Below are 27,469 nucleotides of genomic sequence, written 5' to 3' on the forward strand. Positions count from 1 at the left end.
AAGAAGGCTCACTGGAGGAAGCCGAAACCCATTTCCACCTCCTTTCGTTTGGCTGACGCCATCTGCTTTTTTCATGAAGGGATTACGTCAGACGCTTGACTTCAAGCATATTCGTCAGCCTGCGGCAAACCCATAACCACTGAGCCATTGGAAACAAGGTTCCCTGGAGGAAGCCGAAACATATTTCCATCTCCATTCGTTTGGTTGGCGCCACCTGCTTTTTTCATGATGGGATTCCATCAGACGCTTGACTTCAAGCATATTCATCTGCCTGCGGCAAGCCCATAACCACTGAGTCATTGGAAACAAGGCTCACTGAAGGAAGCCGAAACATATTTCCATCTCTTTTTGTTTGGTTGACGCCACCTCCTTTTTTCATGATGGGATTCCATCAGACGCTTGGCTTCAAGCATATTCGTCTGCCTGCGGAAAACCCATAACCACTGAGTCATTGGAAACAAGGCTCCCTGGAGAAAGCTGAAACATATTTCCATCTGCTTTCGTTGGTTGACGCCATTTGCTTTTGTCTTGCACCCTTCTGACTTGATGGGATTCCATCAGACGCTTGACTTCAAGCTTGACTTCAAGCATTATTTGCCAGGCCTGCAGCAAACCCATAATCACAGAGTCATTCTGAACAAGGCTCCCTTGGAAGGAACCCCAAACGTGTTTCCATCTCGTTTCTTTTCATTGTCGTCATCTGCCTTTGTCGTGTACCATCGCAACCATACAGGATTTCGCCATCAGACCGTTGACTTGAAGTCTTTTTTTTGTGCTGTTAAGTCATCGTCAGCCCAACTACAACCGCTGCAGGATGCGTGCCTTTCCTATATCCTGTCCCATGTGCTCTGTCCAGTTGTGGCCACCCTATCCTTGACTCCCTGTGACGCTGTCTGCGTGGTGCCAGGACTCACGAGTGTACTTCGTTGCTTTGAGAGGCGATTGGCTGTGTTTAAGTGGCTTAAGGAAAATTGGCGATGGTTTAGCTCTGGTTAAACCTAGAGTGGCGCGATAGCCGCAGCTTGCTGAGTTGAACTCGCTCAGATGAATTGCAAAGTCAGCCTTTCGCTGCTCCGTTTTGCTGGGCATTGCTTCTTCATCTTCGTCCCACTTGACACGGCGCATGCGCAGAGCTGTTGCAGCTCGGTTTCGCCTGCATGCCGCGCTGCCGGCAGCAGCAGCTGCTCCGCACCACGTGACCGACCGCATGGCTGGTCACGTAACCAACCGCGTGACGAACCACGTGACCAGCCATCAGCACTGTGCCGCCGGCAGCTGCTCCGTACCATGTGACCAACCACGTGACCGTAGCGGCGACGCCATGCTGAAAGCTCGAAATGCTAGCGTAATGTAGCTATCACTACAAAGCTAAGGACTTCATTTAACTGTTGTTTGTTGGCTGCTTGTTTGCAGTCACTTGGGAGTACTCAGAAGGGTGTGCTAGCTAGCAGCTTGACAGACTAAGGGTGAGAGGGAAGATCATGCTGGCTGTGCAGTTGCTTTGCATGGTTGCTGCTGTAGGTGGTGCCACCTGCAGATGTACCAGAAACCAGTGCAGGGTCCTATGTGTGGTGGATCTAGGTGTGCACTAACTTTGTTGCTTGTGATTCAGAGTCCTATTGAAGCAGGTGTGGAGTAGCCTTGGCCTCTTTTTTTTTTCACGGGGAGCCACAGTCTACGAGCAATCACCAGCCTCAGAATGTGAGGGTAGTCTTGCCAGTTAGTAACTCTCTTGCAACATCAACTGCCGGAAGATGTGTGGGCAGGCTTGCTTCCCTTGTGTTCAGGTGATCAAGGTTGGTCTGGTTCACACACAGACATTACTTAGGGATGCGATCAAATGCAAACTAGGGCCTGTCTGACTTTTTTGTAGGTGTTGCTTGTGTCTTGTTGATCAGGCAGCAAGTCAATTCAAATGCAAACTAGCACCTGTCCGACTTTTCTTGTTGCCATTGCTTTTGTTTGCATCTTGTTTACCAACCAACCAAGGAGGAAATCAACTGAAATGTAGACTAGCACCTGTCTGACTTCTTGTAGGCATCGTTTGTGTGTGCATCTTGACCAGACAGCAAATCAACTCATATGCAAACTAGCACCTGTATGACCTTTCTTGTTTTGGTGTTTCATGTGTGTGCATCTTGTTGACCATGCAGCCAATCAATTGAATTGCAAACTAGCAGCTGCCTGACTTTTCTTGTAGACATTGCTTGTGTGTGTATCTTGTTGACCAGGTAGGAAATCTACTCAAATGAAAAGTAGGACATCTTACTTTTCTTGTTGGCATTGGTTGTGTGTGCATCTTGTTGACCAGGCAGCAAATGAACTCAAATGCAAACTGGCGTCTGTCTGACTTTTCTTGTAGGTGTTGCTTGTGTGTGGATCTTGTTGACCAGGCAGCAAATCAACTTTGGGGGGTGAAAGAAAAGGGAACAGTGCTTTGTGCATTGGCGCATGCACAGGGCTACGCATCAGAGATAAGCGAAGCAGCACGAAAGAAGGATAACGAAGAAGGGGCAGGAAACAGCGCTCTGTCCTGTCCCTTTTCCGTTTCGCCTTAGGGCTTCTTCTTTTGCACTGCTTCATTTATGTCTGTATGGACCAACTAGCCAACGCATCTAGTATTTGTGACATGACAGCTGCCTAAATTTTTTTTTCTGATGTCTTTTATATCAGCAATAGCCATTGGTTTGTACTTCAGCACATGTGCATGGCTGGTTCTGTGTGTCCCGTCTGTGTTTTCGTGTCAGCACAACCTGCTGCCCAAAATACAAACAGCTCGTTGTGCTCGTGTATGTATATGATGACACTTCGTCATTGATGCCTATGAGTGAAACACTGATTATGTGGACATATTGTCACCGAGAAACGGTGGACGTAAGCAGGGCTGGTTTACTTGGTTTACTTATACGCGCGAGACGTTGGGACGTACAAGGCAGCAGGCAGCACGAGAGATGAAGAAGACAAAGCATATAGCCCCGAGATGGCTCAAGGCTTGCCAACTGCCAGGAAATGCAGTTTAGCCACGGTATGGTGCCACTAGAGGAGTCAGTAGTGTGGCATTGCTCCCCCTCTCTTAACGACACCGACTCGGTGTGGTAGCAATTGGAGGCAGGACCACAAGGGTAGTCATGCGTGTCTGGCGTGTGGTGTAGACACGGGCGAGGGGCTAGCAGGCGTGGTACAGCTTCATCCGAGCGACTTGGACAACTTCAGAGGTCGGCCGTCTAGAAGATTGAACTGTTCCTTGGGGGAGAACTTCGTAGGTAACTTGACTGAGCTGGCGGAGCACCTCGTAGGGGCCAAAGTATCTGCGTAGAAGCTTCTCAGAGCGTCCCCGCATGTGGATTGGGCTCCACACCGAGACTTGTTCGCCGGGCAGGTAACGCACATTTCGGTGGCGGAGGTTGTAACGCCGAGCGTCATGAACTTGCTGGTGCCGGATGCACTGTCGAGCGAGTTGGCGGGTGGCCTCAGCTTAAGGAACAAATTGGGCAGCACCCATAACAGAGGAGGCAGCGCTGGCTGGAAGCAGCACTGCATCCAGCATGGTTGTGGCTTGGCGACCATGTACTAAACGAAATGGAGTGAAGCGTGTCGTTTCCTGGACCGCAGTACTATAGGCAAAGGTGACGTAAGGGAGTATGGCGTCCCAGTTCCGGTGGTCTGCGTCGACATACATAGAAATCATGTCGGCGATCGTCTTGTTGAGCCGTTCGGTGAGGCCGTTCGTTTGAGGGTGGTAAGCGGTTGTTTTGCGGTGACTGGTGCCGCTCAGGCGCATAACCTCCTGTGCAAGTGCCGAGGTGAACGCTGTTCCCTTGTCAGTTAAAATGATGGTGGGTGCACCGTGACGAAGCACAATGTTTTGAATGAAAAAGTTCGCAATTTCGTCAGCAGTACCACGGGGAATAGCTTTAGTCTCACAGTATCGGCTGAGGTAGTCGGTGGCGACCACAATGTAGCGGTTACCCAGTGAGGACTCCGGAAATGGGCCGAGTATGTCTATGCCGACTTGGTGGAAGGGGACCTGAGGCGGATAAATAGGCTGGAGTAGGCTGGCTGGCTTAGTCGACGGTGTCTTGCGACGCTGGCACTCGCGGCAAGTTCTTACGTAACGCTTCATAACTGCAGCAACCCTGGGCCAGTAGTATTTTTGCCGTATTCGTGCCAAAGTTCGACAAAAACCCAGGTGACCAGAAGAAGGGTCATCATGGCTCGCCTGCAGGACTTTGTCGCGAAGGGCCGTAGGCACGACGAGTAGATAGACAGTTTCTGTTGGACTGTAGTTTTTCTTGTACAGGACGCCGTCACGTAAACAGAACAACGACAGCCCGCACGAAATGATTCGCGGGGGAGACTGAGTGCTTCCTTCTAGATACTCAATGAGGGGCCGTAGTTCGCTGTCGTCTCTTTGGTGTTGTATGAGAATGGACGTGGAGATGGCACCAAGAAAAACAGAATCGTTGTCGGGGTCAGCTCGGTTGTCCTCGATAGGAGCATGAGACAAACAGTTAGCATCACTGTGCTTCCTACCAGACTTATAGATGATGGTGACATCGAATTCCTGAAGTCGAAGGCTCCAGCATGCAAGCCGTCCCGAGGGATCTTTGAGGTTCGCCAGCCAACACAGCGAGTGGTGGTGACTGACGACCCTGAAAGGGCGGCCATATAGGTACGGGCAAAATTTGGTTACTGCCCACACAATGGCCAGGCATTCTTTTTCGGTGGTGGAATAGTTCGCCTCAGATCGTGACTAGGTGCGGCTCGCGTATGCGATTGCGCGTTCGAAACAATCCTTCTTCTGCACAAGGACCGCACCGAGGCAGATGTTGCTGGCGTCTGTGTGTAGTTCAGTGTCGGCTGACTCGTCGAAGTGTCCAAGGATGGGCATACTTTGGAGACAAGTGTGGAGGTCTTCAAAGGCCTGCTGTTGCTCCAGGCCCCAGAAGAATGGTTTGGAACCTTTCGTGAGTCGGGTGAGGGGCTCAGCGATCTGGGAGAAGTTCTGCACAAAACGCCGATAATAGGCGCAGAGACCCAGAAAGTGGCGCACACTGCGCTTATCGGTGGGCACAGGAAAAGCAGCCACAGCAGCAGTCTTATCGGGGTCTGGGCTAACCCCTTTAGTGCTCACGATGTGGCCCAGAAACTTCAACTCTTCGAAAGCGAAGTGACACTTTTCGGGCTTCAGGGAAAGACCGGCCGACCGAATTGCTTCGAACACAGCGCGCAGGCGTCTCAGGAGCTCTTCGAACATGTCAGAGAAGATGACAACGTCATCCAAGTACACGAGACAGAACTGCCATTTGAGATCGGCAAGAACGGTGTCCATCATCCTCTGGAAGGTTGCAGGAGCCGAGCACAGGCCGAAAGGGAGCACTTGGAATTTGTACAGACCGTCCGGTGTAATAAAGACGGTCTTTTCCCAGTCGCATTTGTCCACCTCGATTTGCCAATAGCCGCTTAGTAAATCTAGCGATGAGAAGTACTTGGCGTGGCGCAGGCGGTCCAGGGAGTCATCAATACACGGGAGAGGATAAAAATATTTTTTTGCGACTTTGTTTAAACGTTTGTAATCAACGCAGAACCGTAGCGTTTCATCTTTCTTTGCCACTAGAACAACAAGCGACGCCCACAGGCTCGTCGACGGCTGTATCACGTCGTCCTGGAGCATTTCTTGAAATTGGTGGCGAATGGCATCGCGCCCCTTCGGAGAGATCCGGTAAGGCAGCTGACATAACGGCAGTTGGTTGGCGTCAACTATAATTCGGTGCTTTGTGAGCGGTGTCTACCTAACCTTGGAGGTCGAGGCAAAGCAGTCGCAGAAAGACTGGATAACGTTTTCCAAGCAGCGTTTCTGATTGGATGGGAGGTTTGGGCTCACGTCAGTTTTTATGGGAGTGGTCGGTTCCTCCACTGATGCCGGGGCTCCGGACAAAGCGTGCTGTCCCGCGAATTCGCTGAGTTCCTCAAAATACGCAATAGCTGTTCTGCCAGGCAAACACTGAGGTTCAAAGCCAAATTGGTCACCAAGTGTTCGGTTCGGCCATTGTTCAGTTCAACAATTCCTCGAGCAGCACAGACTTCCCCGACCAAGGAGTAGCGACATGTTGGTTTCAGCGATGCCACGAATTTTGGTGCTGTTATCGCAATCTACAGTAACAAACATGCTGGATCTTGATGGGATCAAAACTTGGTCGTCACAGATGCATAACTTAGCCCTGCGTGGCTCGGTATCGTCGTCGACAGGGCCTTGGGTGGAAAACGACACGATTAGCTCCTGGAGGTTGATAACGGCACCGTACTCCTGAAGGAAATCCAAACCGAGTATGAGGTCTTTGGAGCACTCGGGTAACACAGAAAGCAACCAGGGAAAGTAACACCGCGGATCTGGATTCGCGAAGTGCAGACACCGATCGGAGTGGTAACAGAGCGGCCGATTGCTCACGGGGGGCCTGAACTCCTGCGGCACGGAAGGTACTGTTGCGATTGGCTCCTGCAGGTATGGCACAGGAGCGACGGGGGAAAAGGCTCGCATCGCTGGCCCGGGACTTCGTAGCGCCTCGCTGTACGTCATAACGGAGGGCACCGGGTGTGGAGCTGGGGGTGGCTGCACAACTCGTCGGATTTCTTCACGGACCACGTCCAATACGGCAGCGACGCTGACCTGTGGAGCTTCAAAGCAAAGTTTCGCCAGTTCCTCGCGCACAAAGCTTCTTACAAGCTCCCGAATCTCCTCGGCGGGCAGCGACGTAGGCGTGTACTGGGAAGCGGCTGCTACAGTAGCCTGACGTCTGTAGTGGGCGCTCCGTTCCTGCAGAGAGCGCTCGATACCCGTTGCCTCCTTGGTGAAGTCAGACACTGTTCGTGGCGGGTCACAGACCAGTCCGGCAAACAACTGCTCTTTTACACCACGCATTAGGTGGCGTACCTTCTGGGCTTCGGGCGTAGCAGGGTCGGTCCGATTGAACAGTTGCGTCATGCCCTCTATGAACATCGCGACACCCTCGTTCGGCTGCTGTGATCTCGAGCGCAGGGTGATTTCGGCTTTCTTTTTTCTTTCACTGCTGGTAAATGTCGCTAGCAGCTCTCGACGAAAAGCCTCCCAGGTGGTAAGGAAAGCTTCGTGCTTTTCATACCACGTCTTGGCCGAGTCCTGCAACGCAAAGTAGACGTTGTGCAGCTTGCGCTCGCCGTCCCACTCATTGAAACCCTCCACTCGGTCAAAGCTGGCCAACCAGTCTTCAACGTCCTCGAACCTGTCCCCATGGAATGGTGGGGGCGACCGAGGTGTGTGGAGGACGAACGCCGGGGCATTCCCGGAATGCTGACTTGTCTGGCGAGCCGTAGTGGACGTCATGGCCCTTGCCAATGTTGTGAGCTGGCCGAACTCGGGTTGTATGCCTCGCAGGCGGCTCGCCTTGTGGACTGGTGTTGTAGCCACGCGTTGAGAGCTGACGTCAAAGGTGTCCTCGAGGTCAGCGTACATGGGCCGTTACCCAGCTGCTCCACCAAATATGTCGCCGAGAAACAGTTGACGTAAGCAGGGCTGGTTTACTTGCTTTACTTATACGCGCAAGACGTTGGGACGCGCAAGGCAGCAGGCAGCACGAGAGATGAAGAAGACAAAGCAGCTAGCCCCGAGATGGCTCAAGGCTTGCCAACTGCCAGGAAATGCAGTTTAGCCGCGGTATGGCGCTACTAGAGGAGTTAGTAGTGTGGCAATATGATCAAATGTTATACACCATAATGAAGTGCCTATCGTTTGGGAAACACAAAAGGTGTTACTAATGGCTGCACTTTCACACGTTTAATTTGACATCACTAAGTGAAAATTTTTGCTGAACATGCATGGCTCATCATGCAGCACTTTGATGTGCTTAATTAATGCTCGTGTTATTGTCTGTTGGTCATTTACTAGTTAACTTGGTGAAGTCTGTTGTGTTCAAGTTCAAGTTCGTCTTTATTTACATCAGGAAGATGTAGGTAGATGTTCATCTTTGTAGACTCAGTGTTCACAAATGTGACTTGATTACAGTGGGAGGAGTGACTGCTCATTTTTGTTTGTTGTGGAAAAAAAGTCACGTTACATTTGAGTGAATACGGTATTTTTGGGTGGCGCTCCCCTTCTGCAAATGGCAGAGTTGAGAAGGGTTGAATGGCTGCTGTGCAGGATCTCTGACCGTGGCGGTGGCATTGCGCATGAGCACCTAGGCCAGATTATGCAGTACCACTTCTCAACGGCTGGTGCCCGCGAGGGCCAGTATGATGGGGGCCTCCTGGGCACCATGATGAACAGCCCCACCGACGGACCTGCAGGGGGACCCATGCACGGGTATGTGCGCATTCTCTCTGTCCGTCTCCTCCTTCAGATAAACTTTATCCACCATGGAGGGGTGCAGGGATGCTGGGAAGGCTCGTATTTGGCTTGACGGTTCTTGAGTGGCAGAAAACATGGATTCAGTCATAACAGTACGACTCTTCTGGATGTAAACCTCTAAGAAATGCAGTAGTTTTCATACCAAGTTAACGAGGAACATTCACTCGCTTTACATTTATTGAAGTAGTAGTAAAATAATTTACAGTGGAGAGTACCACAGTGTCGCTACCAGTTCCGAGGCAGAATCCAGAGCATTGGCCCAACAATATCCAAACCAAAAATGAAATCTCACCTTCTTCCCAACATTCCCTCAGGGGAGAAAGTGCTCTTTAAGGAGCTTGCACAGACTCTGCCGCCTTCTTTTTCCTGTGAGTAAATTTTAGAAGCTATATGGACTCAGGGACAGTGTTGTGACAGCGGTTGTCATAGTAGTAGCATAGAGGTCAGGGAAAAATGCCCTCCGGTTTATTCCATTGGCATCCTAGGCATCAGCGGTTAACTGCTCCGGATGAACTCCACCACAGGCACACCTTCCTCCCCTCACACTGCCCTATGCAACTCCACGTGGGACTGTCCAAACTACCTGTCCCCACTAACTCCTCATGGGAAGCTGCTCTAGCCTGAGCAGTGACAAATCCCACAATCACCCTTCCTAAAAATAGTTTTCCACCACCACCAGCCTGTTGCTGAAACAGCTCTCCATCACAGTGGCACCTTGTCACTCGGAGGAACACAACTCATACCCATGGAGTGTTGTCACACAAGGTCAGCAACCTCATTCCAACTGAGGGGAGAGTTCTTTTTCCCACCTTGTAAAACTGACCACTGTTGCGTTGCAGTTGGCCTTGGCTGGTTGATCATTTGTTGGCGACAGCTGTGCAACAAAGCATGTGGATGTGGAAGAGCTGTGCAGTGATGTGCAACTATTATCCAAGTTGTGTGTTTGCTTCTTTTGTAAACTGCACAGAGTTAAACCTCGTTAATTCGAGTCACTGGGACCGTGAAAAATATCTGAACTAACTGGTTTTTAAGGCATTAGTCTTTCTTGGCTCATGAGTGGCGTGGACTGAAGTTGTCTGCAAAAGTGTCCGCACGAACTGTCAATCATAAGTTGTATGGTAATTAAAATAAAATTTAAAAGTTGATTAAGCAACTGTTGATGAGCAACATGTATGTAATGATATGTTATAAAAACCGGATTCTTCATAATGACTATTCAGTTGGTTTTCCAAATCACACAGCCATTAATTCAACTGCACAGGAGTGAATAGCATATTTGTGAACTGTGCATTACATCTTCCAAGCGCAACTTTACCTATTACTTTTTGCAGTCCTGTTGTTTCTTGTCTTGTACAGTATATAACTTCTTCAGCCATGTACTACTTGTATAAGCCTATGTGTATTTGTGCACACCTTTTCTCTATTAACTGTACCGCGGCCAATAGCAAGAGCTGCACAAGTGTTCATTGAGCTTTTATTGCAGTTTCTGTTTTTTTATTGCTTACTACCGTTGTACTTAATGATATAGGAGCTCCCAGTACAGTCACTACGAGACCTCCTCCTGTGTAAATTTGCCGATCTATTTTCTTTTATTATTCCTATGAACTGATTCTGATAGTAGTGTAGTTAGTAAATTGTAAAAAATAGCGATAGATAGTGATAATGATCCTTATGTGACAGTTAGTTCTAGAGATAGAGAGTGGTGTGATGGCAGTGATAGTGATAATGATAGCTAGTGATAGTGCTAGAGATAGTGATGATGGTAGTGATAATGATGCAGATAGCAATGATGATAGGGGTGATGTTAGTGGTGGCCACAGTAATGATGATGATAGCGATGGCAAAAAAAGGTCATGGGTTTGAGTCCCACAAAGGTTGTGGGCTCAAGTCCCGCAGAGGTCGTGGGCTCGAGTCCCGCAAAGGTAGTGGGCTCAAGTCGCGCAAAGGTCCTGGGTTTGAGTCACACAAAGGTCCCAGGTTCGAGTCCTGTGAAAGTCGTGGGTTCGAATCCCGCAAAGGTTGTAGGTTCGAGTCCCGCGAAGGTTGTTCGGACGTCACGATAGCCATGAACGTCCACATAGTTTGCCAGTCTCAGAAACGGACGTCATAATAGCCATGGACGTCGACATAGTTAAGCCTACTCCCCACAACATAAAAACGGAGGGAGAAAGACAGGAAAGAGAAAGGCTTTCGCATTTCCACTCTAAAGCAGACTTAAGTGCTGTCCTGTAATTTTGCAAAGCTCCGAACACAGCAAAAGATTTCTTTGGGGGATTACACAGTGACAGCGGAATTCATCTTTTTACACAATTTTGATAGCTTCTCAGGTACTCAGCTTCTCAGGTAAAACTGCCTTGAGTACTCCGGTGAACATTTGGAAGAAAAGTAACTCGAAAACAACAAAGGGCGCCTTCCGCTGTTGCTGAGTGCACAAGCCAAAGAGCATAATCTGCCAGCCATTGGCAGCCATTGGAAAAGCTCTCTTGTAAGGTGTTACATCTTTCTTAAAGTCGTATGTAACATTTGGCGACCATAGGTTAGTGAGAAGGCGTAACTTCAAACATTTGGGGATGCCTGTGAGTTCCCTAAAAACTCTCCCTAGTCGCATTCTTCAGACAGGTTAGTTGCTTTCTCGCTGTTGTCACCACAATTTAGTCCCAAGCAAGGAGAAAGGGAATCATCATGGCTTACTACGTCACGGGAGCTCACTGTTGCTGGAGTCCCTTCCATGGAGTCGACGAGCTCAGCTGCTGTCCGTTGATGAAAGCTTGTATCATTCTGGTCAAATGCTGCAGCATTGTCATGTGACACACTAGAATCTTCGGCTGGGCAGCTGGATAAAACTCCATCAGACACTCGCTGACGCTCGAAGCGTCGGACGTTTGCACCTGGGGCCGCTCGAGGCAAAGCTGGCTGGGGAGTTCCTCGGGGTTGACTGCACAGTCGAGCAACCGCACACACTCAGCTTGTCGCACTGGGGTGATAGGGTATAGGAAGTCTCGGTGTAGCATGCACCGTCGGCGGTGCTAGCATCGGGGAACCGGGAAAGGAGGATGGGACAACGTTTGAGTTCTTGCGGCCAGTCCCCGTACACAACGCAAAAAAAAATTGCACCGGTGTGTTTTCTATGAGCGGCGCACCCCGAAGTAATGGACCGCTCCACTGAAAGAGACCCCCAACCTTCTCCTCTGCCTTGGCGCTTGGAGAAAATCTTTTCTTTCCCGTTGGGTCGCTGTGGCATGCAAGCTTCCCCGGAGTGCCCACTGTCACCATGTGTGTGGTCATGTGCTTGTTGCATTTACATTATTGTGTGGCACAGTCTGCAGTAATGCCCCGAAAGAGAAATGAGGAGGAGGCTGGGAGGGAGATTCACAGAAAACAAGACTTTTTTATTTTAGACTTATTTACATCTTGGAGCAAACGAAAGACTGTGCAAGGTAAGAAATGATGAGGAAAGTCCTCCCGATGAGGTAGATGGGCGCTCTTTTATAGCGTTTTCGCCTCCGGTTCCCGCCCTTTCCTGCCAAGCAGCAGCTTTCATGGGCGCGGCCCTTAGGCAGCGTCGTGAACACATATCCCAATGTTAAAGTTGGGAAACTTCCTTTTTCTAGGAACTTTTCCTAGTCAGTCCTTGGAACCATCTCGAGTTCCACGAGTGGCAGTAGCACAGTGGACAATGAAGCAAGAAAGGGGAGCAGGTGACGTGTTGTACCCGGACCGGACAGATTTTGTTCATCACGGCGTGCGCTGCTCTTTGAATGGGGTGGTCTGGAATGGGCTCTCCTGGCTGTTTTGGTGGAATTCCGCAGAAGTAGGAATCCTGAATGTTGGTGAAAGCAAGCAAGCTTTTTCTCATAGAAGTGACCCCCCGTGACTCACCAGTTGACGGTGAAGTGGCTAATTAGTCTTTGTGGGCACCAATGCAACCCGGATGAAAGCAGGAAGAGTCCGCTGGTTAATTCCTGAAACCGGACGTCTACGCTCTTTCACAACAACGTGCACTTTTGCGTTGAGCGTGGTTTGGCCGGTGCCATTCTAGCATTTCCATGGTTTTGTATCTTTTAAGGTTTGCTCTCGGTGACCAGATTCAATTGTTATAACCATTAATGTGGCATGACAGCATTATAATAAGCGGTTTATTTTAGAATAGAACACATGGGGAAGCTTACGGTGCTGCGGTTGTTCATTGTATCCGATATACTGTTCTAACCGGTATTGCTATAAGCGGGTTTGACTGTATATGTGACACCAATAGAATTTTGTTAACATACAATTGCATAATTGGTTCCCACTATATTATGACTCTTCTGTGGACCAAACATGATGATGGCTTCGTCAGCAGCTGTGTCTAAATCATAGTGTGTGACGTGCAAAGTTGGCTTGCAGTCCTGAAGGGTGTTTCATACGGATATGCAAGACCTAAGTGTGCTAATCAAGCTGTGTAGTTGTTTTCTGCTAGTGCATGAAAAACATCCGAAATTCCAGGGGGGCAGCCACTCCCCTTTGCCGCCCCCTTCTGGACACCCATGGTGACAACTATCATTGATTGTAACACTCACGGTTACAACTATTGTGGGCCCTAACTTAAGCTGAACCCTTTCCTTATTTTGGGCATATTTGGACACATTGATATTATAACTGTTGAGTAACAGTTGATACAAAAATTTTAACTTAGCTCAGAAGAGCTGTAGTGAAGAGGATCTGAGATAACTGCAAGGTTATTTGTTATGAATGAATTGCAGATGTTAGTCACTGTTTGAGGAAACTAGCGTATTGTAGGATGGGTCTTTTGAATGGCGGTGCCAGCTGTATTCATCAGGGAAAATAATTTTAATAATGTTAAGAGGATCTGCCTTACATTCGGGAGGTGCTGGGTTCGATCTCCAGTGCTGCTAGGTACCCACCGGTTTTCTAATGGCTACAAGATTTCTCCCCCAGCCTGGTGCTCGGCTTTTCTGATGTGAACTGCATGGGAAAAGGGCCACAAGTGGGCTTTTACTGCATGAGGTGGATTTAGGGTTGCTTGACAGTGTAATGAACCACTGGCCCATCTACGCAACGGTTTGGTCCAAGACCCTTTTGACTTGACTTCATGGACCAACTAGCCCTCCATAAATCCCTATTGCATTAATAATGTTAGCAATGTGTAGAAGGATAGAAATGTGGGTAAGTTGGTATAGAGCCAAGGGGAATGTACCAGCGCGAAAGACGGGGACGTGAAAGGGGACAAGACAAGTGCTGAATTGCAACTCAGGTTTATTGAAGCGAACAGGGATTATACAAGCAAGCCAAGCAACACCATGAGCCACACAATCATCGAAAAGCGTACAGCATAACATGAGTCATAAACTGCCCCAAACACTTCTGTGCCCAACTCGCTGCCTTTCCGGCCGAAATTAAAACTGTTCAATAGAAAAAAAATTTGTCCAGAAACTAGCATGTTTAGGAGGAGGACAATTCTAAAACATCAGGAAATCAAAGTTTCGTTGGTTCTTTTATAAGTTTTTTTGCATCTTTGCATGATTCCAAATGGAATCATTGGGGTTTATGATGTTGAAATACTTAGTTTTTGTGATTTCTTTGAAAATTTCAATAAATACCAACTGCTCTGAAACTATGCTAGTCTCTGCTGGAGTAGAGGATGCTCAATTCTTACCAAGAATACAGGAGAATGACATGACCGACAGCTTCAATCTCTGTTGTTACCTTCTCATTGTATGTAAGCGGAATTCTTGAGTTGGTTGAAGACTACCGCTGATTCTTTTGAGACTTGCCATGTGACAGGCTGGGCAACCATGCTGCCGGTATCCAGATTTCCAGCCTAGAGGTTACAGCACCTGCTTACTGCACAAACTAAAAATTTTTAATGCGGCTATCTCAAAGATTGAGTCAGAAGCATTTGAAGTATTTGTACAATGAAGGTGCTCCTTTCAGTGGGGGTGCCTATTTCTGCCTTGTTCAGCAGTATCGTGCTGCATCCACCATAAGCATTTTTACGCGATGACTTTTTTTGGTTGTGCAACACGAACTGTTGGGTGAATTGGTCGACTTTTCGGAGGTATGGCTTTCAATCTTCGGCGTAGTTGCGCTACCACTTGGTTCTGCATAGTAGTAGTAGTAGTAGTAGTAGTAGTAGTAGTAGTAGTAGTAGTAGTGGTTTATTAAAATAATAATAAAAAGGAAGGATATGATTCTTGCTAGCCCTGGCATCTGCCATCGATACTGAAGCTCCTGAGCTGGGGCAGCGGAAATAAAGGATAGCAGGCAGAATGAAGAAATGAAATGAAAGAGGTAAGGGGACAGCAAGAGAGGATAGGGGGAGAGGTAATATGCACAAACTATTTACACAATATGAAATGTGTACAGGTTGCGTGCTTGATTAGTTCATGATGAAGCAATGAAAACACACGCGCACAGCACTATGTTGACTACAACTGGACTGGCGCGTCCAGTTGTTAATCGACCAAGGTATCACTCGCAAAGCGCTCGGTCACTGCGCGTAACTACCTGGCAGAGAACAGACGGGATGTCAAGCTCACCAAGGTTCGCTCACGGGTGCGCGCACTGCCCTGCGGCTACAATAGTGTCTTGAGGGAGTCTGGTAGTATGCCCAGTGCCCTTTAAGCCGCAAGTATATCGCAACGAGCATCAGCGAAGGCGGCAGAGCAAAGGAGCAGGTGCTCCAGTGTTTCCACTGCACCGCATCCGTCACACACATCACTCGTCATGATTCCGTGACGCTCCCGTCGTTCCCCGGGCCACACGCAGCCAATGCGCACGTGGAGGATCATTACACGTTGTGACCATGTAAGTGCACGACAGCCGGTGATACTGTCGATGAGCTCACCTCCTGCGATGCGTGGGTCGGGATGCTGCTTTCGGAGGTGGTCGTGGATGGCCGCACGCCCGTCCTCTAGCGCAAGGGGCAGATCGCTGGCAGGTAGTTGGTGTGAAGCGGTCACGGGGTCGTCAGCTTCTTCGTTGCCGGTGATGCCGCAGTGACTGGGCGCCCACTGTGCACGCACGGCACATCCTCTCTGCGCGAGGCGCTCGATACGCGAGCGAATTTCCCGCACTAGTGGGGTACTGCTGCCGTTGGATTGCAGGCGGCTGAGGGCGGCACAGGAGACGCACAGCAGAGCACTCCTGGGCGGCGGAGGGACGAGGGTGAGCAGCAGGTCCAGCCCGAGCCGGATCCCCATCAACTCCGCCGTGGTGGAGGAGCCCAGGATGGTTACGTGTTGCTGGCTGTGCAGTCGCATGGCGGGGATGGTAGCCGCCGCTGCAAGGGAGCAGCTGTCGCGGGCCACTGAGCCACTGGCCACGGGCTACTGAGCACACCCCTCTGTGCTGCTGCACAGCACAGAGGGGTGTGCTCCACTTTCCCACGATGCTGATGATCTATCGCTGTACCTCCGAGGCAGCAGGCCAGGGTGCGCAGGGGACGTAGGGGGGCGGGCCTTGAGTTACTCGAGCAGTGCCGCGCCCATTAGGGAGCGCGGCTGCGAGCGTATAAGCTGCAGCAGTAAGCCGCCGTCCGGTGTGCGATGAAGCCGGTCGATGTGATTCAGTGCCCTGCGCGCTGCTTGGAGCTCAAGTGGCCATGCTCCTGCCTCGGCCAACGTTGCGGCGCACTGCGAGGTTTTGGGCAGGCCGAGGCACACGCGTAGGGACGTGCGGTGCTGGAGCTCGAGCTTCTTGCACACCGTGACGAGTGGTAGCGCATAAAGCACTGCCCCCAAAGCTGCGGCGTTTTGTAGCCGCAGTGCGGCTTGCTGGGGGACGCCCTGGCCTCTAGCGGCGAGCTTGTGCACAACGGTGGTGATCCTCTTCATATGCAAACAGGCCTTGGTCGCCGCAGGGCAGAAGGAAAAGGCGCCAGTCGATGTCCAGGCCAAGGTACTTCACCAATTTACGCCAAAGAATCGGAGTCCCGTCCAGTGACAGTGGCGCAAGGTGCGAGCGCGAAACGCAGGCCATGGCCACCAATTGATTTGTCTGCGTTCAGCGACAGACCAAGGCCGCGCAAGCTGGCATCGATTGTGGGCAGAGCTCCCTGAAGGCATCGCCGCTGCACGCGGAGCACCTCACCCGGTGGTCCCCGGCACCACAGTGCTATGTGATCTGCATATTTGGGCATGTACACATGGTGTCGGCTGCTTGTGGAGAGGGAGGCCGGCAATACTGACATGGCCACATTGAACAGAAGTTGTGATAAGACAGAGCCCTGCGGCATGCCCAACCAAATCCACCGGACAAGGCTCGGAGACTTACCCCCGACTCGTACGCGCATCGTACGCCCTCTCAGGAAGCCACGAACGTATTGCAAAAGGCGCCTGCTCAAACCGGCCCCCTCAAGCACCGTGAGAATTCGTGCACAGTGAATGTTGACAAAAGTGCCTGCGACGTCCAGTAGCAGCAGCAGCGCAGCCTGGCCTGCCGCCCTGACGTGCTCCAGCGCTTTAACAACATCCGATATAGAATCAGCCGTGCACTGCATCCCACGGAAACCCATCTGCCAAAACAAATCAGCCTCCGCAGCCCGCTTGTTCAGACGATGCAACGGCATATGCTCCATGAGCTTACCTGCTGCCGATGTTAATGCCACTGGCCGGTATCCGCTCAGCTCCATAGGTGAGCGCCCTGGCTTTCGGATGGGATAAACTACCGCAGTGCACCAATCCTCTGCTAGCTCCCCGCGTTTCCACACCAGGTTGATCTGTTGCAGGAACATCTGTCGTTGCTCCGCATCGAGGTTTCGCAGCATCTGGTAGGTCACCCCGTCCGGACCGGGCGCTGAGCGGTGGCGGCAGCGCTGCAGCGCATTGTTCAGTTCCGCTGCGGTGAACACCGCATCACATGGACCTTCCGAGTTCACGGGCGAGGGACTGGGGCTCTCAGGAGCAACTATGTTAGCTGCGTTTGCGGGACTGGGCGGCGCGAACCGGTCGGCAAACCGCTCTGGCAGCTCTTCAAAGCTAAGCCCACTGGAGATAGCGAGGGCGACCTGCGGTTGAGGGTTTGCCTGTGGTTCGGTGATGTTCAGCAGAGTGTCAAACAGCCTCCGCATGCTGACATCTTCCTCCATCCTTTGGCATAGTGAAGCTCACTGCCGGCGGCATAGCTTGTTGGTGTGGCGGCGCGCTGCCACGTCCAGGCAGTTGTAGACAGTCCAGTTGGTGGCTCTGTCAGTCCGTCGCGCCTGTCGCTCTGCGTGATCTCTCTTCTCATGCAGTTTGAGCTGCTTCTTGTCAGGTGTGGGCTGCTCCGCCCTTACCTCTGCTCGTTGGGTGGCTGCAAGGGCGCTCCAGACTATACTTGAAAAGAAATCGGTGCCAGTTGCCATTGCCTCGTCGACTGCCCACCTGAACGCGCTCCAGTTGGTGATGGAGTAGGTACGTCCTAAATTGGTTTTTGAGGAATGGTGCAGTATCTGTCTCACTTGAATTAGAGAATAACTAGCGCCAAACCATGCAAACCACCAGACAAGAATGAAGACGACACACAAGTGCTTCGTCTTTGTTCTTGTCTTGTGGTTTGCATGGTTTGGCGCTAGTTATTCTCTAATTCAAGTATGCACCAACTAGCCCAAAAAGAGTTGTTAATCTGTCTCACATCTTGGCAGACCGCACTGTAAGGAAGGGATAAAGGAGGGACTGAAAGAAGAAAGGAAGAAAGAGGTGCCAATAATTTTTACCACCTGGGGATCTTTAATGTGCACTGACATTGCACGGCACACGGGCTCGTTTCGCCTCCATCGAAACGTGGCTGCCACGGTCAGATTCGAACCCGGGTACTGCTGCTCAGTGCTGCAGTTTTCAATTTGCAGGCGTGGACGATATTCCATAGAGGTTAAATTCTTTTGCCTTATGCTTTGTCTTTGGGTTGTCTTTGTGGCTGATCTACGTGCAAGGAATGCTGTTTCTTCATCATCGGATGAATTGACACCTCAACAATTCTGATGGGCCGTTCTTGAAACTTCTTCGTTTTCGTATGAAAAGTTCTAGCGCTGAATGTATGCGTCTTCGGAAAAAAACATTTATTTTTACATATAGACTGCGAAAGAGGCAACATTTACATGACACAAGCAGTCACAGGCATCTCAAATATGACTGCACTGCTTATTCTACAACGTGGATTTCAAGTCCTAGTGATTCCATTATGGATCATTATTGTTTCTGAAATGTTCTATTGCTTGTAAATGTGTTTAGCCGAAAGCATCTATTTTGGATGAGTAACGTGAAAATTTGCTGTGTCCTTGCACGTGATTAGAGAAAAACAGAAATGGTTTTCTTTCTCATACATGATGCAAGAGAGGAAGTGGTGCCAGCAGATTGCAACATCAACGCCTACGCAGTTTCTATATCCCTTTCCTACCTACTTGCGTATGTCGGCTAGGTGAAAGGCCTCTAGAGTAAGTTGACAAAGTGCTAAATGTAGGAACTACTACAAGAACAGCAGCACTTTCTCTCTCTTTTCAAGACTGGTGGCCTCTAAATTTAATGATTTTATTTAAATTACCTCAATTTAATTAAATCACCTTAAAAACCCCTTGTGAGTCTTTAAAGGGACACTGAGGAGAAATTGAAGTTGGCTTGTATCGATAGAATACCAGCTCCTGATCACAAAAATGCTGCTCTTACTGAAAACAGAGCTCTTGTAAGGTAGAAAATAGCAAGAACCAAAATACAGGTATCACCGCCACAGGCCAATCTCGCAAGTACAAGCGTGGTGACGCCATAGGACAAGAGACGCCACCTTGGAGGAATTTTCCTTCCTACATGGTTCGCGAATCTCTGAGGCTGACAAAGGTAGGTTGAGCAGTTCAGTATTGAACTAAGTTTTGTTTTAAAACCAAAAGTGCACTTTTATCACACAAGGAAGGTAGGCAAAAGACAACCTGAATGTTAGAAGCAAAGAAAAACGATGCTTGGCGGCGCCACAGGCGGCCAGAAGAGTTTCGATTTTTTCTGGCGCTTCGCGTCTATGAGCTTTATGTTTTTGTGGTTTATGTTTTTGACGCGCCTCTATTTACAAGCGCCGAACAGCAGAGGAACTCCATGTGCCGCTTAAGTGCTAGTTAACCTTTGACGGAGCCTGTTAAGGCTCGATGAAAAGCTATGATGGCACGATGGTTGGTGATCGTACAAGGCAGCACTTGTGTATTCGCACCCTCGCCCGGCGAAACATTCCCGGCTGTGCCAGTCAACTTCAAACTACTTAACGGAAATCGTTTATCAGGGACGGGAGACAAGGTACAAGGCAGTTCAGAAAAATTGCTGATGGCCTAGCTCTGTTAGGCCAGAATATACCTAGCGAAAGCGCGGAGATTTCTGCATCAGAAGAGTGCATTCACTAGATGCGCCTTTATTGATGGCTGCAACCTGAGCCGTCGTGACGGAGTGGTAGCGTCTGCGCCTCGAACGCCGAAGGCCCTGCTTCGATTCCGAACCTCGGTACAGGAGTTCTTTTTTTTTTATTCAGTGAGTGGGCGGGGGGTTTCAGTGGCTCCCATAGATGCCGCCGCCGAATACGTTGGTTAGTGTTTAAGCGCAGGCTCTGTTAAGGCGCGTTGATGCTGCGGCGAGGAGCGCGCGCGCGCGCGCTGCACGGCGAAGTCACATCGGTTAAAGCGAGACCCTCTATGCTCCAACTGCGCTTGACCGCCGACGCGTTCGGCGGCTTCAGCGCACTCTGACCGCACTGGCGGGGAGACTTGGAGCATGTCTCTATTTCGCGCCGAGTGCGCCAGCCGCCGGCGGCCCGGCCAGACTGATTCGGCTCCGCGGCGAGGTGCACGTTTTGACGTAATTCAACAGCTTCGGCAGTTGGGCAGAGCTGTTCTGTTCGAGCTCGTCTAATTTAATCCATGCACAGTACATATCTGAAGGTACATGCAAGTGGTCGAGAGAGCCCGATCCAGTGGACCCGTTGGATCTAGCGGAAGCCGTTGAAGCGTCATGCGCCGGCTTTAGTTTCAAGCCGCCAACTTTAAACCCGACCGCCCTTGAGCACCCATCTGTTTTTTTTTTTTTTGTGGCAAAAAAAATAAATAACGTGGCCCTTGCAACCGTGGGAGACCTCGACGCTGCCTGCTGTGCCGTGCAACCGCACCGTTCAAGGAATCACAATCCGATGGTTCCAAAGCCCCGGCCAGCCTCCGATGGGCGCAAGGCGCCAACCTTGTCCTGGCCCCTCGCGACTCCCCGCACTAGGGTTATGATATTTAGTTTGCAACGGCTGCTCACTGAGGAAGGGGGAAACGACCTGCCGGCGCCTAACCTAACCGTGCTCCCTCAAAAGCATTGGACGCTCTGTGGGGCGGAGGTCGCTGAAATGCAGGCAGTAGTCTTTGCGAAACTACGTCATCAGGTTCGGGAACGGGATCCATCGTAACGCTGGCAAGACGCTGGTGCAAACGTAAACGAAGCGACGGTAGCGACCCCCGATAGATGCATTCAATGTGCGGCGGCGGTAGCTTTCATTTCGGCAGCTGCTAGACCGCACCACTAGCCGCCAGAAATCACAGAGTCTCTGTTTATGTCACGTTTCACGTCACTCCGTCCTGTGGCGTCATAAAAGTTCGTGTCGTCATAAGAGTTCTCGAGTTTGAATCGGAGCGGCGGGAAAAACTTTTTCAACTTCGAATCCAAATTTCTTTGAAATAAATGCATCTTTCGCTCCCGGACAAGCGGCAACAAAGCCATGAAATGCCGAACTATCAGATTTTGCTAACAAAAAAAATTTGATAGGGTTCTCCTCAGTGTCCCTTTAAGGTAATAAAATGAAATGAATGAAATAAAATCACTGTGCCTGAAAGGGTTGACGCAATGGACAGCAAGCACACTCACATGTTCATCACTTAGTCATAAGATATGTCTAGCCTCAATAATTTCCCATTTAATCTGCAGTGAATGAACCGCCAAAATGAGCATTGCCAAAAGGAATGGGTAGCAACCTTCACGTCCCTTACAGTGCACAGCCAAGTTAGAACCCTTATTAATTTCTGATGACCTCTTATGCTCCCGTAATCTTGCATTAAAGGGGTAAAAACATCAAATTTTTGGGTTGTCCTTCTTCGCCCTGATAGTCGCGCAGTGATACTGTAAGCATGCTCGCTGTTTTGTGTCGCCCGTCGTGAACTCTTTCTCCTGACCTATTTTTGCACAAACCCCCTTTCACTTGGTGGAGGTGCGGATTTGCTGACGCCCTGCAGCTTCAAAGTCGTACGCTTCCGGTCATCACCATGCCCAAAGATTCCAGCCCCAGTCCTGCCACACTGCCGCCGACCGTCGTCTGCGCTGGAGCTTTGCGCCAGCGCGATCCTGCTGTCTTCTGTGGTACCGGGGGCCATGGCGTCGAGGATTGGATAGCCTCGTACGAGCGGGTCAGCACCCATAACAAATGGGACGATGCCCTCAAATTGAACAACGTCATCTTCTATCTCATGGACGTTGCGAATCTGTGGTACCGCAACCACGAGGCTGACATCACATCGTGGTCCGTCTTCAAGCAGAATTTCGCCGACGCCTTCGGCCGGCCTGCTCGCCGAGCAACACCTATGTGCTCGGGCTCAGCTGCCTGGTGAAGATTTCACCAGCTGCATTGAGGATGTGGTGGACCTGTGAAGGAGTGGGGATTCTTTGATGCCGGAGCGTACCAAGATCGATCACATCCTGAAGGGCATCGGCGACGACGCGTTTCAGATGCTTCTGGCCAAAAATCCAGCAACCGCCGTCGACGTTCTTCCCCAATGCCAGAGCTGCGACGAACTACGCAAGCACCGTCTTCTCACTCGCTCTCCACTCTCGCACCCGGAGCCTCTGGCGGCTTTGACGTCTGACTCCGACCAGTTGCCACTGTTACCCCAGATAAAGCAGTTTGTTCGCGAAGAAGTTGCTCGTCAGCTCTCTCTCGTCCACCCGAGTCCTGACGCTGCCTCTCCTCTTGTGCCTTCGCTTCAGTGCGTCACCCGAGAACAAGAACTGAGGATTGGGTGAGGTGGTGGTGATCCATTGCATTAAAAACCAGTGCTAAAAAACACTCACAGAGGACGAGACGAGACACATGGAAGGCACTGATTCCGTGTGTCTCGTCTCGTCATCTGTGTGTGTTTTTTAGCGCTGCTTTTTAATGCGATGGATACGAGAAGAAGTCACCGAGGCTCTTCTAACCCTGCCTGAACTGCCTTCCGTCCCTCCTTTGTCGTATGCCGAAGCCGCAGCACGTTACAGCCCCTCCACTCCTGTGGCGGCGCCCTTGACGTATGCCACCGTGGCTGCGCGGCCTCGGCCTGTGGCGTTTCCACCCAGTCAGCCTGTCCTGCATCCGGCACTGGTCCCACCAGCGGCCCCGCGTCATCCTCCCTCTTCGCCACATTACAACCCTTTCGCAACATTACAACACATTTCCATCTCCTTTCGTTTGGCTGACGCCATCTGCTTTTTTCATGATGGCATTCCATCAGACGCTTGACTTCAAGCATATTCGTCTGCCTGCGGAAAACCCATAACCACTGAGTCATTGGAAACAAGGCTCCCTGGAGGAAGCCGAAACATATTTCCATCTCCTTTTGTTTGGTTGACGCCATCTGCTTTTTTCATGATGGAGTTCCGTCACACGTTTGGCTTCAAGCATATTCGTCTGCCTGTGGCAAACCCATAACCACTGAGTCATTGGAAACAAGGCTCCCTGGAGGAAGCCGAAACATATTTCCATCTCCTTTCGTTTGGTTGACGCCACCTGCTTTTTTATGATGGGATTCCATCAGACTCTTGACCTCAAGCATATTCGTCTGCCTGCGGCAAGCCCATATTCACTGAGTCATTGGAAAGAAGGCTCACTGGAGGAAGCCGAAACACATTTCCATCTCCTTTCGTTTTGTAGACGCCATCTGCTTTTTTCATGATGGGATTCGCCAGACGCTTGACTTCAAGCATATTCTTCTGCCTGCAGCAATCCCATAATCACTGAGTCATTCGAAACAAGGCTGCCCGGAGGAAGCCGAAACATATTTCCTTCTCCTTTCGTTTGGTTGATGCCATCTGCTTTTTTCATGATGGGATTCCATCAGATGCTTGACTTCAAGCATATTCGTCTGCCTGCGGCAAGCCCATAATCACTGAGTCATTGGAAAGAAGGCTCACTGGAGGAAGCCATAACACATTTCCATCTCCTTTCGTTTGGCTGACGCCATGTGCTTTTTTGACGATGGGATTACATCAGACGCTTGACTTCAAGCATATTCTTCTGCCTGCAGCAATCCCATAATCACTGAGTCATTCGAAACAAGGCTGCCCGGAGGAAGCCGAAACATATTTCCTTCTCCTTTCGTTTGGTTGATGCCATCTGCTTTTTTCATGATGGGATTCCATCAGATGCTTGACTTCAAGCATATTCGTCTGCCTGCGGCAAGCCCATAATCACTGAGTCATTGGAAAGAAGGCTCACTGGAGGAAGCCATAACACATTTCCATCTCCTTTCGTTTGGCTGACGCCATGTGCTTTTTTGACGATGGGATTACATCAGACGCTTGACTTCAAGCATATTCGTCTGCCTGCGGTAAACCCATAACCACTGAGTCATTGGAAACAAGGCTCCCTGGAGGAAGCCGAAACATATTTCCATCTCCTTTCGTTTGGTTGACGCCACCTGCTTTTTTATGATGGGATTCCATCAGACTCTTGACCTCAAGCATATTCGTCTGCCTGCGGCAAGCCCATATTCACTGAGTCATTGGAAAGAAGGCTCACTGGAGGAAGCCGAAACACATTTCCACCTCCTTTCGTTTGGCTGACACCATCTGCTTTTTTCATGAAGGGATTACGTCAGACGCTTGACTTCAAGCATATTCGTCTGCCTGCGGCAAACCCATAACCACTGAGTCATTGGAAACAAAGCTCCCTGGAGGAAGCCTAAACATACTTCAATCTCCTTCCGTTTGGTTGACGCCACCTGCTTTTTTCATGATGGGATTCCATCAGACGCTTGACTGCAAGTATATTCGTCTGCCTGCAGAAAACCCATAACCACTGAGTCATTGGAAACAAGGCTGCCTGGAAGAAGCCGAAACATATTTCCATCTCCTTTCGTTTGGTTGACGCCACCTGCTTTTTTCATGATGGGATTCCATCAGACGCTTGACTTCAAGTATATTCGTCTACATGCGGTAAACTCATAATCACTGAGTCATTGCAAACAAGGCTGGCTGGAGGAAGCCGAAACATATTTCCATCTCCTTTCGTTTTGTTGACGCCATCTGCTTTTTTCATGCTGGGATTCCATCAGACGCTTGACTTCAAGCATATTCGTCTGCGTGCGGAAAACCCATAATCACTGAGCCATTGGAAACAAGGCTCCTTGGAGGAAGCCGAAACATATTTCCATCTGCTTTCATTTGGTTGACGCCACCTGCTTTTTTCATGATGGTATTCCATCAGACACTTGACTTCAAGTATATTCGTCTGCGTGCGGAAAACCCATAATCACTGAGTCATTGGAAACAAGGCTCCCTGGAGGAAGCCGAAACATATTTCCATCTCATTTCGTTTGGTTGACGCCACCTACTTTTTTCATGATGGGATTCCATCAGACGCTTGACTTCAAGCATATTCTTCTGCCTGCGGCAATCCCATAGTCACTGAGTCATTCGAAACAAGGCTCCCCGAAGGAAGCCGAAACATATTTCCATCTCCTTTCGTTTGGTTGACGCCACCTCCTTTTTTCATGATGGGATTCCATCAGACGCTTGACTTCAAGCATATTCGTCTGCCTGCGGAAAACCCATAACCACTGAGTCATTGGAAACAAGGCTGACTGGAGGAAGCCGAAAGATATTTCCATTTCCTCTTGTTTGGTTGACGCCACCTGCTTTTTTCATGATGAGATTCCATCAGACGCTTGACTTCAAGTATATTCGTCTGCGTGCGGAAAAACCATAATCACTGAGTCATTGGAAACAAGGCTCCCTGGAGGAAGCCGAAACATATTTCCATCTCCTTTCGTTTGGTTGACGCCACCTGCTTTTTTCATGATGTTATTCCATCAGACACTTGACTTCAAGCATATTCGTCTGCCTGTGGAAAACCCATAATCAGTGAGTTATTGGAAACAAGGCTGACTGGAGGAAGCCGAAACATATTTCCATTTCCTTTTGTTTGGTTGACGCCACCTGCTTTTTTCAAGATGGGATTCCATCAGACGCTTGACTTCAAGTATATTCGTCTGCGTGCGGAAAAACCCATAATCACTGAGTCATTGGAAACAAGGCTCCCTGGAGGAAGCCGAAAGATATATCCATCTCCTTTTGTTTGGTTGGTGCCACCTGCTTTTTTCATGATGGGATTCCATGAGACGCTTGGCTTCAAGCATATTTGTCTGCCTGCGGAAAACCCATAACCACTGAGCCATTGGAAACAAGGCTCCCCGGAAGAAGCCGAAACATATTTCCATCTCCTTTCGTTCGGTTGACGCCACCTGCTTTTTTCATGATGGGATTCCATCAGACGCTTGACTTCAAGCATATTCGCCCGCCTGTGGCAAACCCATAATCACTGAGTCGTTGGAAACAAGGCTCCCTGGAGGAAGCCGCAACATATTTCCATCTCCTTTCGTTTGGCTGACGCCATGTGCTTTTTTCGCGACGGGATTACATCAGACGCTTGACTTCAAGCATATTCGTCTGCGTGCGGAAAAACCCATAATCACTGAGTCATTGGAAACAAGGCTCCCTGGAGGAAGCCGAAACATATTTCCATCTCCTTTTGTTTGGTTGGTGCCACCTGCTTTTTTCACGATGGGATTCCATCAGGCGCTTGACTTCAAGTATATTCGTCTGCGTGCGGAAAAACCCATAATCACTGAGTCATTGGAAACAAGGCTCCCTGGAAGAAGCCGAAACATATTTCCATCTCCTTTTGTTTGGGTGGTGCCACCTGCTTTTTTCATGATGGGATTCCATCAGACGCTTGACTTCAAGTATATTCGTCTGCCTGCGGAAAACCCATAGCCACTGAGTCATTGGAAACAAGGCTCCCTGGAAGAAGCCGAAACATATTTCCATCTCCTTTCGTTTGGTTGACGCCACCTGCTTTTTTCATGATGGGATCCATCAGACGCTTGACTTCAAGTATATTCGTCTACATGCGAAAAACCCATAACCACTGAGTCATTGGAAACAAGGCTCCCTGGAGGAAGCCGAAACATATTTCCATCTCCTTTGGTTTGGCTGACGCCATCTGCTTTTTTCATGATGGGATTCCATCAGACGCTTGACTTCAAGTATATTCGTCTGCGTGCGGAAAACCCATAATCACTGAGTCATTGGAAACAAGGCTCCCTGGAAGAAGCCGAAACATATTTCCATCTCCTTTCATTTGGTTGACGCCACCTGCTTTTTTCATGATGGGATTCCATCAGACGCTTGACTTCAGGCACATTCGTCTGCCTGCGGCAAACCCATAATCACTGAGTCAATGGAAACAAGGCTGACTGGAGGAAGCCGAAACATATTTCCATCTCCTTTCGTTTTGTTGACGCCATCTGCTTTTTTCATGATGGGATTCCATCAGACGCTTGACTTCAAGCATATTCGTCTGCGTGCGGAAAAACCATAATCATTGAGTCATTGGAAACAAGGCTCCCTGGAGGAAGCCGAAACATATTTCCATCTCCTTTCGTTTGGCTGACACCATCTGCTTTTTTCATGAAGGGATTACGTCAGACGCTTGAGTTCAAGCATATTCGTCTCCCTGCGGAAAACCCATAACCACTGAGTCATTGGAAACAAAGCTCCCTGGAGGAAGCCTAAACATACTTCAATCTCCTTCCGTTTGGTTGACGCCACCTGCTTTTTTCATGATGGGATTCCATCAGACACTTGACTGCAGGTATATTCGTCTGCCTGCGGAAAACCCATAACCACTGAGTCATTGGAAACAAGGCTCCCTGGAAGAAGCCGAAACATATTTCCATCTCCTTTCGTTTGGTTGACGCCACCTGCTTTTTTCATGATGGGATTCCATCAGACGCTTGACTTCAAGTATATTCGTCTACATGCGGAAAACCCATAACCACTGAGTCATTGGAAA

The 27,469-nt window shown here is 49.7% G+C and overlaps 1 protein-coding gene across 7 annotated transcripts in view; it reads left to right on the forward strand.

Moving 5' to 3' along the window:
- Positions 1-27,469, forward strand: part of LOC144122130 (branched-chain alpha-ketoacid dehydrogenase kinase-like) — a 124,117-nt gene that overhangs the window by 79,525 nt on the left and 17,123 nt on the right. For 6 of the 7 annotated variants that reach the window (XM_077655675.1, XM_077655676.1, XM_077655679.1 and 3 more), the window contains one exon: positions 8,174-8,335. In XM_077655675.1, coding sequence (XP_077511801.1) covers positions 8,174-8,335 — 162 coding nt within the window. Of the gene's footprint in view, positions 1-8,173; positions 8,336-19,087; positions 19,192-27,469 lie in introns of all 7 variants that reach the window. The other variant, XR_013312813.1, reaches the window with a different exon arrangement.

The sequence above is a fragment of the Amblyomma americanum genome, chromosome 2, assembly GCF_052857255.1.
Source record: "Amblyomma americanum isolate KBUSLIRL-KWMA chromosome 2, ASM5285725v1, whole genome shotgun sequence".
Lineage (NCBI taxonomy): Eukaryota > Metazoa > Arthropoda > Arachnida > Ixodida > Ixodidae > Amblyomma > Amblyomma americanum.